This window comes from Gobio gobio (assembly GCF_949357685.1).
Source record: "Gobio gobio genome assembly, chromosome: 22".
In the NCBI taxonomy this organism is placed as follows: Eukaryota; Metazoa; Chordata; class Actinopteri; order Cypriniformes; family Gobionidae; genus Gobio; species Gobio gobio.
In genome coordinates this window covers 18758860-18770930 of record NC_137118.1, presented here as the reverse complement: position 1 = coordinate 18770930, position 12071 = coordinate 18758860, and the positions used below count along the sequence as shown (strand labels likewise).

General features: G+C 41.0%; 1 protein-coding gene across 3 annotated transcripts in view; it reads left to right on the top strand.

Annotated features, from left to right (window-relative positions):
- Window positions 1–12071, top strand: part of mrrf (mitochondrial ribosome recycling factor) — a 20461-nt gene extending 8390 nt beyond the window's left edge. For all 3 annotated transcript variants that reach the window (XM_079804498.1, XM_079804499.1, XM_079804500.1), the window contains exons 4-7: window positions 4332–4450; window positions 7441–7532; window positions 8771–8930; window positions 9836–12071. In XM_079804498.1, coding sequence (XP_079660624.1) covers window positions 4332–4450; window positions 7441–7532; window positions 8771–8930; window positions 9836–9913 — 449 coding nt within the window. In that variant the 3' untranslated portion in view covers window positions 9914–12071. The remainder of the gene's footprint in view (window positions 1–4331; window positions 4451–7440; window positions 7533–8770; window positions 8931–9835) is intronic.

The window sequence follows — 12071 nt, the reverse complement described above, 5'->3', positions numbered from 1 at the left end:
CGAATCGGCATCTATTTGGCCGGGATTAGGCCGATCGTATATAATTTTTGCAAGGTTTTCGTGTCCTGTGAGCATTTCTATCTTTATCTTTCACGAAGAATGGCGCTAGACTGCATATGTGCACCGTTATGACTTCATGAGCGGCCGCGCGGATTATAGGCTACCACTTTCACTTTAGAATGAGCACAAATTGGGAGTAAATTGCTTGAATGGTGTGTTTAATATTATTCTTAATGAAAAACACAAAAACAGAACAGTACAATGACAACTCGCTTAAATGGGCACTTTTACATTTAGCTTTGAAACTGAATCTTCCGCCGTGTTATTATAGGCTATATTGCTTAGTTACGTTTTTAATTGCGTCTGTTCTCTAACTGAACGAAATTATTTGTATTACTATAAAACAATCAAAATGATATCGATACGACTGTTTATAATTTCATACAGCTATATAACGAAAAAACATTTTCAAGTAACATCATATCCAGGAGATAAGTCAGTAAATTCGAGTAAAATCACAGCTTATCCCGTGCGAATGCGCCACGCAAAATTCAGATGTGGGGGAGTAATTTCTAAATCACACGAGGTCCCCAGATAATAGCCTAGCCTACTTATCCCGTGCAAATAGGGCTTTATTTGTTGTTGTTGTTGTTGTTGTTGTTTTTGTTTTTTTTACAGTGGGTCATAATATAGCATATCTTTGTCAGTGCGTTTTGTGGTGTTAGGAATTGTTTTTCTGCGCATTTTCGCACTAACTCAAAACGTGCGTACACCACCTCCTGAGCTGGCGTAGGATTTGAGCGTGCCGTACGCCAACGTCCATATTGATAAATCTCAAAGTCACCGTGGTTTTGGGTGTACGCCAGGTGTACGCTGGAAATTTGGTGTACGCACTTTTGATAAATGAGGGCCATTGACTTTAACCCACATCATCTACATCAGGACCCATGTCATCTACTTCAACTCCAGTCCTGGAGGGCCAGTGTCCTGCAGACTTTTATGTAATTAAAACTACCTGTTTGAACACCTTTATTAGCTTTGTCCGGGTGTGTTTGGTTAGGGTTAGAGCTAAACTCAACAGGACACTGGCCCTCCAGGACTGGAGTTTAAGAACCCTGATCAACATTATCAGTGTCACCGAGGTTACACAAGGCTAAAAGAGTATTGTGTTGCCTCGTCCTCCCATGAGGATCAATGCACAGTGATCCACCTTTGCACATGTTCTGGCCATGACCATTGTTCCACAAGGTGGGGTCACCCTGTTTGTAATCCTACTTCCTGAAGTACATCCAGGTCGACCCCGTTCACTCCAGCCCAATCCCTAAAGACCCAACAGTTGGGCATTTGGGACATGTGGTTGTGGAGTCCATGTTCTTCACTTTCACCTCCTGACCTTTGCCAGTCCTTCTCCTTGATCCAGCATGGACTTGGTTCCATGGAACGAATATGGAAAATCAGAGAGATGGCATGACGTTCTTTTAAGCAAATGATCGAATCATCTGGATTTAATTAAGCAGCGAGTTTATTATGAAGGACAGGAGAATCACCTTGGCCGAGGGAAGGAGGTTGCGGAGTGCAGGATTAATGTGGTGACCCGGTGTCTGGGCACACTACACGAGGATTACGACCTGTCTGTCTGTCATCTGTAGGATAGACCACTGGTGCTTGGATCTCCGCAAATGTACATTCTCTTATTCCAGATAAATCTGCTGTCAGAGGACATCGCTTCACAAAAGCGTTTGTATTTTCCAAACACTTCATCTCAAGGACAGGAGTTTGGTGGTTCCAACAGAAGGCTCAAACAGTCATCGTATGATGGTTTTTCAGCAAGCAAGTGAATCTAACATCAAGCCAGTTTGCTTCTGAATATTGACTAACCTTTAGGTTCTTGAAACGGAGAGGGCAACAATTGGTACCATGACCAGGAAGAGCCCATTTGGCTAATAACTTCCCTGTTAAACTTCAAGGTTTTTTAGTGGAGGAAACAGCAATATGTTCCATGGAAGCATTAGCAGATGTGAACGCTTCTAGGTAGCACACACACTATCTCAGTTGGGTTCCGTGGCCAGATATCTTAATACCTTTGCTCATGATAAGATGTTGGTCGCAGTTTGGTCAAAGTCCCATCAGAAATTGGACAGAAACTGCTTTTCAAGTTTCGCATAGTAGGATCTTCTTAGATGTTACTGTTCAACAAGCTGATGACAAAATGGTACACATATGGATAATTTGAAGTTCTTGAGTGTTTTCTTTGGGCAAAATGCACATGCAGGTTCTCTCGTGAAAGATCAAAGTGCAGTGCAGTGCGTCTCAGCTGTTCTCCAGCCTCTCAGAAATGTGTGGGATAAAGTAAGGTTAGACCAGGGACAAAGGGTGGGAGACAGAAACATAGCTGTGTGAGGTAAGACAGATGAGGGAAGGAGACATGCTGGCGAAATGTTCTGGTTTTCTGTCTGGAGAGAAAGGAGTGGGTGCTTTCATCCCTCAAGGAGAGCGAGACGTGTCGTCACAACAGTCATCCAAAGGTGCCTCTTCTTTTGCAACCTTTCATTTTTTTGAGACAGGTTGGGAAAGGATACAGAATGCAGGCAAATGTCTAGTTGTCTGAGAGAGCGAGGGTAGTTATTCCATTGTTTTTCTTGAAGGGATAGTTCACCCAAGAATGAAAGTTCTACCTCAAACAAGTATCACATTATTTCTTCTGTGGAACAGAAAACCATTTCAGCTTTTTTATCTACAATGGTGTTGGTTTGGATCCCAATGACTTTTATTGTATCAGTTGCAACATTCTTCAGTTCAGAAACACACATTTCCTGGGAGTCGAACCCATGACCTTGGTGTTGCTAGTGCCATGCTTTACTGTTCAAGCGTCAGGAATGCCCCTCAAACAAGTTTTTGGCCAAGCTAGCTGGAACTGTCAGCAGCATTCACAAGACGTCTTGTTGGTTACTTGTGTTCCATTTTTTGTTGTGACCAGTGGCGGCTGGTCAATAGGCCCTCTATGGGGCGCCGCCCCCATCAAAATTCCAGAAATATACATGTATACAAAAAATTATATAAAAGTGAAATAAAAATAAAATAGTTTACTCATACGACGTGCCGGCTGTTAGTAAGAGCCTCAGCATTTAATAAAAACTGGCTTTGATCGGTTAACTATTTTATATGTTCTTCAAAATGTTTCATGGGCGAGGGACGCCGGACAAATGGATGTCTATCTGAGTCCAAAAATCTAAAGCTGGTGACCTGAAGCTGGTCTCTAATTGGTTTCTTAAAGATCCTCCTCCGGACGCAGGTCGCTGCGTCCCTGGCGAATCAGATTGGAGACATGTTATTTTATCCAATCTGATCTGGTTCTATTCACCTGTCATTCAACTTCACGCTCTTGGCCACTAAAGCGAAAGTGCGCGGGCGACATCGTCACTCCAAAACCTTGTTAGGATGATCACTTTCGTAGAGATGGCAGCAGTTAAACCAAATTCTTTCACAAGGCGTTCGTTGGAAGAAAAAATAGGATAAAGGATCCCGAACCGGACCAACGCGATTTACAAATCCAGCAGCAGGCCAGTGACAGAGGACGAAGCTGCACTCGGAGCTTCACACTCTTGTTATGAGAAACGTAGGTGGCTGGCTGGATGTGTTGTTAGCAATGCCCTTTATTGCTTTCCCTGTCTTTTATTTCAAAGTGTCGGTACTGAAGTTTTGGGGACAACAATGGGGGTAAGAGACCTCAAATATCTAAATGAACAATGCAAACGTCATGACACTACTGAGATGACTGACTTTAATCAGAGAGTCATTGAGAAATTTGCTGGCCAGAAAGAAAGGAGAGCAAAACTCAAGTAGTCAAGTAGTCAACAAGCTAGTCTGTTGTTGCGGTTTTCTTTTGCGTTTCCTTTCCTCATTCAATTATATGTGGGAAATGAATGTGTAAAAAGATAAAAGTGAAGACACTGTTCTCTCTTTAATGCTTGAACTTAGTCAACATGCATCTTGATACTGCAACGCCCCCCAAAAATAATTATCACCAGCCGCCACTGGTTGTGACTCACTCATTACTCAAGTATCTCATGGCAAGTAATTGCATATCGAACATCACATCTTCTCTGGTCTTTTTTTTTTTATTTGGATACATTTTGCTTTCACTGAGGAGAGAAAAATAACTTTTCCCATCACATCTAGTAAGAAGTATTCTTTATGATGTTTTAACTGGCATATTACAAGTTTATTTCCTGTATTTTTTGCTTTTTTTTGTGCCAAATGCTTGAATAGCTCACTGAGTAATTGTGGAGAAAACCACTGGTTAACAAAGGATTGTGTTATTATGTGTTCAGGTGCGCTTGACCACATTATAGTCACCACAAAGGATGGCAAGTTTCCGCTCAACCAGCTGGGCCAGATATCCATGAAGTCTCCTCAGCTACTTGTGGTCAACATGACTGGCTTCCCAGAGGTATGGAACCAAGCTACAGCTTCCTAGCAGAACTTCTCAGTTAATACTGCTGCATGCAAAGTCAAGTACACACACACCAAAAACACACTCTTTCTCCTACTGAAACCTGAGTGTGATGGACTCTTTCCAGCCTGGTTTCAGAGAAATTGATTGATTGTTGGGGGAAGCCCTTTGTTCTTGGAGAACGATTGAAACGTAGGCCAAGAGTCTGTGGTTAGCTGTCAGGCCAGGAAATGACCGCAAAGTGCCCTCTGGAACTTAGACCTGAGTTAATGTGTGATATCTCTCTCTCTCTTTTTGCCTCGCCACACATTATAAGATGCTGTCTTTCTGTTTTCCCTCTCTTCTTTCTCCCGTCAGCACACTCTCCGCTGATATATACGAGTTCTTTCTGCGTGATGTTCAGATAACCCTAATGAGATTAATGCTCTCTCCTCTTGGCCTATGTCCACTCAATACCAAAGGCTCTGGTTTCCTGGTGGCTCTAAAACCCACCAATCTACCTTCGTCATCCATCCTGGGAGGCTTCAAGCCAAAGCATGCATGTAAGGGATAATGTACAGTCAGCCAACCATTATTTCAAAATACACCTTGAAAGGCTGATCAAAACCAAAGCACACCCTGAAGGTGATACATGGAACCTTGATAAATAGATATTTATTTATGTATTTGAATTTAAACAAATTTGTTTATCTCACTCGTAGCTTTAGCTTAAATCTTCTGTTAATGGTCCATTACAACATATTTGCCAATCAATAACAGTCCATGAATATTACATTGTTAACTGATTGCATTACATTTGTTGTCATGAGTAGAGTGAAATGTACAGTTACTGTAAGTAGTCATTATACAAACATTTTGAACTGCTGAATGCAGCAATTGTCCATGTCATAAATGTAATAAATCCAGAAATACGAGCAAATTTATCTTTCCTTATATTAACAGCGGCCGGGGTGACACATTATGTTATTGATATAATAATTAACCATTTGCAAATGGATTTGCCTCTATTCATCACCTCTATATTAATATAATACTAAAAAAGACCCTGCACAGTTTCAGGCTTGGATGACCATAATGCCAGATGCGGCCGTTTAGGGTGTCAGGAAAAACTGGCCATTACCTAACAGGCCTGCAAAAAACAACACAGAGGTGACTGGCCCGGCCCGAAAGTAAACAGCTTCATAATTGTTCTAATCCATTACACGCTCTTTGAGAAGACGCCGTTGTTTTCCATTCATTCATTAGAGGGCCAGAGAAGGTCCAGTCTTGTTGAGAAACCCCAGTGGCTGTTGTGTGGTGTGGTGCAGACAGCCGTCATTAGCTTTCGATCTCTGTGTGCCTGTGTGGTATCCAGAATCATTAAGAAAGCTGAGTGTTTTTTTTAGCCCACAGTTTCTCAAGCTGACTTTGAACTGTCTTGTTTTTTTTGTTTTTTGTTTTAGTACAGAGGGTAACTGGGCTTTTTTTTAAACTTCCTAACCAGAACAATTCTGGTTTTACCGTAAAATTCTGAACCACCAGGAAGTAATGATGGATTGCTTTCAGAGAGGAATCACACGCACACCGCGGCTGTGAGTCACTGAGTCAGACTCCACAAGAAATGCATTTAACATAAGAGCAATGTGTGTACAGCTTTCTTTAAAATGTGTGTGTGAACGAGCGAGTGTATGTGTGTGCATGCGTGCGTGCGTGTGTGCGTGCGCGAGCGAGTGTGCACGTGTGCGACTGAGTGTGCAAGTGAGTGTGCGAGTGAGTGTGCGAGTGAGCGAGCGAGTGAGTGTGCGTGCGACTGAGCGAACGAGTGTGAGTCAGACCTCACAAGAAATGCATTTAACATAAGAGCAATGTGTGTACAGCTTTCTTTAAAAATTGTGTGTGAACGAGCGAGTGTGGGTGTGAATGTGAGCGAGTTTGTGTGCGTGCGAGCGAGTGTGCGTGCGTGCGTGCGACTGAGTGAGTGACTGAGTGTGTGTAAGTGAGTGTGCAACTGACTGAGTGAGAGATTGTGCGACTGGGTTAGTGTGCGACTGAGCGTGCGTGCGACTGGGCGAACGAGTGTGAGTCAGACCTCACAAGAAATGCATTTAACATAAGAGCAATATGTGTACAGCTTTCTTTAAAGTGTGTGTGTGTGTGTGTGTGTGTGTGTGTGTGTGAATGAGTGAGTGCGTGTGAGCGAGTGTGCGTGCGAGCGGCTGAGTGTGTGCAAGTGAGTGTGCGACTGATTGAGTGAGCGAGTGAGTCAGACCTCACAGGAAATGCATTTAACATAAGAGCAATGTGTGTACAGCTTTCTTTAGAAAGTGTGTGTGTGTGCAAGTGAGTGTGAAATTTATGCCCATGAGTGAGATTGTGTGAGTTTGTTCTTTAATCAGACAACACTTGCTCGCACTGTTGTGTGCACCGTAACAAGGTGATATGTGCAAAACTGAACAAAAAGCTTTGCAGACTTTGGCCAATGAAGCATTTTATTTATTCAATTATTTAATTAAATTTCAATCATATACTGTGCAGTAGTATTCCTCATCAGTGAAACCGGGCGGCCACCATGATGTACACATGCTAGACTGCCTGCACACAAGTTCAGAGTGTAATCTTAGGCTAGTCTGGCCACAGGAGTTGTTATAGGTTATGAGGTGAACAGGCAGAAACCCCCGACACAGGGTCACGTGGGTCAATGCCCTGCACTGCAACCTCTCAGCTCCATCCCATGGGATCTGGCGCTGACAGCGCCCCACGGCGCTTCCTACACCACAGACTCCACCCCTCTCTCTGGAGCTCCATCATGGAGAGATGCTGCCCAGCTCCTTCTGGATCAAAGGGCCTGGGGTCAGGGTACTCCACTGATCTGAAAGGGGGTGGTCTAGTGAGATATGGGGGCTGGAGAGATGCAAAGGGTGCATGAAGGTTTTCAGCAGGTACCATAAGCCCAGCTGGCTGTCATTAGCTCTGATGTGTATGTGTGTGTTTGTGCTATGTGTCCTCAGGCCACGGCAGCCGTCACCCGTGCCTTGCAAGACAGCAGCATGGGACTCAACCCAGACGTGGAGGGCACCATCATCAGGGTGCCTGTTCCCAAGTGAGTGCTTTACCGCCCAGGGCCTGAATCCTCATGACCACTCTCACCTTTCCTTTTAACATCACTTCCTACAAGCTATGTTTGCTTTCACTTCAGTTCTCACTCGCTTCCTGTTTGTCTGTGCAATGCTATTTTCCCAGTGCTAATGTTGTTTGCCTTTTTAACTTAAGGCAAGCTTCACAATTGCTATTGAGCATTATAGTTTAAGAGGGGTTTTGCACACTTTTCAGTTGATCATCTAGAGCAACTGAAACCCTGCTTGATCAGGCTGGGATACCAGCTTAGGTCATAGCTTTTTTTCCCCATCAAGGGCCTCTTTTCACTTGGGGCACTAGCAACAGTCATCTAGCATAGTAACACCCTAACAACCACCCAAAATACCTTATCAACCTGCATAGGAACTCCTTAGTAACCACCCAGAACACTGGGTTGCATGAGTTTCTTGAAGTTCATGTTTCTTTCATTTCAATCAAATCCTATTCTTTTTAGTCTGATATATGTATGTAATCAAAAAAATCTGTTGTCTGTTCTGTTCGTGTTTAAGATAACTTTGTATTGTTATTTTTCATGTTCCCTTCTGTGCTTCATACACTCTATTATATCTGATACAAAGAAGAAAACTCAGTGGTCTTCAAACTCTGACCACCGCTCCTCTTCCCTGCCAAGCCAAATAGTCTCGCCGCACGGCCTTCATTCTACAAACCACAAAACTCTTTGATTACGAGGCCGCGCTACAGCTACAGCAGCAGGTGCTTGTCTGGCAGCGCGTACGGAGGGGCCGAACGTCTCGCCCGTAATCAGCGCAGCCTCGTCGCATGCATTTGCATTTCTAAAGAGAGCCGGATGCTTGATTGGCTCGGAATCAGTAATTATGAACATTGTTTGCAGTAAACAGACACTACTCTTGGACTGTTTGCAAATGGCTGGTAGCAAAATGCCAATTATAAGATGGGGAAACTTCTACACCTACATCAGAATTTTTGGCGAGAACAACAGTTTGTTGATTGTCAAACTTTTTTGTTTTTATTTTAAAAAAGCGATTGGCTTAAAACTGTATCATAAACACACATTGTCTGTCATGAGCGTTATAATATCAACGTGTAGATAACAGTCTGGACAATCACATTTTCTCTCTGCGTCATTTGGTCTAAAAATATAAGTCTACAAGACTTTTCTTCAGAAAATTATGATGATCTAAAATGAGTCATGCACAGTTTAACTGTGTATTTGTCTTCCAGGGTGACGCGAGAACACCGGGAGAATCTGGTGAAACTGGCAAAGCAGTTCAGTAACAAGGCCAAGGACTCGCTGAGGAGAGTACGGTCTAACACCATCAGTCAACTGAAGAAGTCCAAAGAGGGCGTCTCTGATGATACCATTCACTTGATCGAAAAACAGGTCATACAAATGAGGATCAACAGAACCTTTTTTTGGGGGGGGGGGGGGGGGGGGGGGGGGGGGTTTATCAGTTGGAGTAGTGATGGAGTATTTAGAAACTGTTGTAGAATAACAGCAAAATTGCAGAAATTCACCAGTGTTAAATAAATAAATATTGATTATGAATATTATTGGTTGTATTAATAATACAAATAATAATTGTTTTAATTAGTAATAAATACATATTAAGTTGAAAGTACAGTAGTAGAAATTACAGAAATTCAATAGACACCAGTGTTTAAATTATTATTATTATTTTATTAGTAGTAGTAGTAGTACTAGTAATAAATAATCCAATTAAAATATTAGTTTTTATTAATAAATAAATATTAATTTAAAAGAACTGTTTGATAATTAAATATTAATTGAATTATGATCACGGAGGGAAAGTTTGTTATTGAATAACTGTTTAATAATTAAATATTAATTATAAATTATTAGTAGTAGTAGAAGTAATAATAGTAGTAGTATTAATAATAAATAAAAGTAATATAATATTTTATGTATATTATTACTAGCAGTAGAAGTAATTGTATTAATAAAAATAAATTCCAATATTATTAATAAATAATAGTGCTGTCAAAACCATTAATCGTATTTAACATTAGTTTCGAAGTGTGTGTGTATACATGTACACAGAAACACACGAACATAATAAAAAAACATAATATATAATGAAATATTATCAATAGTAGTAGTATTAATAATAATTATAATAAAAAATATAATTAATAATTGTTGTTGTATAATAAATAAATAACTACCCACAAGGTATTTTTGTTGTTACGTGAATGTATGAATATTTTAATGTAAGTAAGTATGTACAACGAATCACAATATACATTTGTTCTGTCCAATATCACCAGGTTCAACAAATGGCAGACGCTTACGTGGCAGACATTGACAAACAGCTGGCCACTAAAACCAAGGAGTTACTTGGATGACAACAAGGCCTTCCAAACTGACGCCCCTGACCCGTTTGTCTTGCTAACATCAGGTCAAAGGCAGTCTGCTGTTCTTGACTGGAACAAAAATCCCCCAAACAGAAAAACAGTTAATGATGGTGGTGATGGAAGTGCTGAAGGTGGTGTTTTGGGTGGTGTTTGGGTGTTTTTCTCATGCGTAAACAAATGTTGGCGTGGCACGCCAGTGGCTTATGGTGCTCCTTGTGTTCACATCTCCAAACAAACAAACGGAGGACAAATGAAGTTTTAATGTGATTTAGGGTACACCTCCTAATCAAAGCGATGCCACAAACAGGGTGTTTATGTAAAAAGTACCGCACTGAATGTAAACTCTGTGGTCTTCACAGGAGGGTGAAAGTCACACAGGGTGGAGAACGAGTGCACACGGCAACATGCTGCCAACATTTGTTAACATTTGTAAACTGAATAAAATGCATTGGTTGGTATTCTGGTGCTGTAGCCCACTCTGTGTGCTTGTGCGTGTGCGTGTGCACACCGCGTGCGCGTATGATTTTCTATCCCGGTGGGGACTTCAACCTGAATGCACACTGACTCATGGGGACATCAAGTGTCACCGTGGGGACCTAAATTGAGGCCCCCATGAGAAAACAAGCTTCTAAATCATACAGAATGAGCTTTTTTGAAAAATTTCTGTGATGGGTAAGTTAGGGTTAGTGTAGAGTATACAGTTTGTACAGTATAAAAACCATTATGTCTATGGAGAGTCCCCACAATACCAGTGTGCGTGTGTGCGCTCGTTTTGTCTTTTGAATCATATTTCCACATCCCCTGTTTTTTGTTTATTAATGTTGTAACGTAATGCCTAAGATTATTCTAGAATGGCCGTTTAAAATATACCTTCTTTTCCTACAACAATTCTGAATTCTCAATGCTGAATTATTGATTTGTTTGACGAATATTCCAAGGTGTTTCGGCTTAAAGGGTTAGTTCACCCAAAAATGAAAATAATGTCATTACTTACTCACCCTCATGCCGTTCCACATCCGTAAGACCTCCGTTCATCTTCCGAACACGAATGAAGATATTTTAGTTGAAATCCGAAGGCTCAGTGAGGCCTCCATAGAGACCAAAGCAATTTATTCTCTCAAGATCCATTAATGTACTAAAAACATATTTAAAGCAGTCCATGCGAGTACAGTGGTTCAATATTAATATTAGTGACGAGAATATTTTTGGTGCGCCAAAAAAAAAGAAATAACGACTTATATAGTGATAACCGATTTCAATGCTTCATGAAGCTTCGGAGTGTATCGAATTAGCGAGTCGATTCAGTGGTTCGGATCGCGTGTCAAACCACCAAACTGCTGAAATCACATGATTTTGCCGCTCCGAGTCACTGAATCCACTCGCTGATTCGATACACTCCGAAGCTTCATGCAGCAGTTTTTTTTAAATCGGTCTTTTTTTAATCACTATATGAGTCGTTATTTAGTTTTTTTTTGGCGCACCAAAAATATTCTCGGCGCTAATATTAATATTAAACCACTGTACTCACATGGACTGCTTTAAGTATGTTTTTAGTACATTAATGGATCTTGAGAAAATAAATTCCTTTGGTCTCTATGGAGGCCTCACTGAGCCTTTGGATTTCAACAAAAATTGCGGATTGCAATCATTATTATTATTTTTTTTGCTAAAGGGCGTTTGTCCTTCACAGGAGCACTTTGTAAACATGGGGGCGGTACTTCTGTCTACGTCTAGTGTGACCTTTCTGACGTGTTTACGTCATCCCTAGCACCTCGCAGATCTGCACAAGATTAACAATTTAGGTTAAAAAGTATGTTAATTTTTTTGAAAATGACCAATCGTTTCGCTAGATAAGACCCTATTCCTATTGAAAACCATTATATGATGAAAAATCCTGGAATGTTTTCTTCAAAAAACTTAATTTCTTATCGACTGAAGAAAGAAAGACATGAACATCTTGGATGGCATTGGGGTGAGTAAATTGTCAGGAAATTTTCATTTTAGGGTGAACTAATCCTTTAAGAACCTTTTTTGTGAGAATGATAAACATTTTAATAACCTAAAGACCCTTTATCCCCTATAAAGAACCTTTTATGCGATCAAAGGTTCTTCATGGAATTGTAGATATCAATAAAGAAGCTTTATTCTT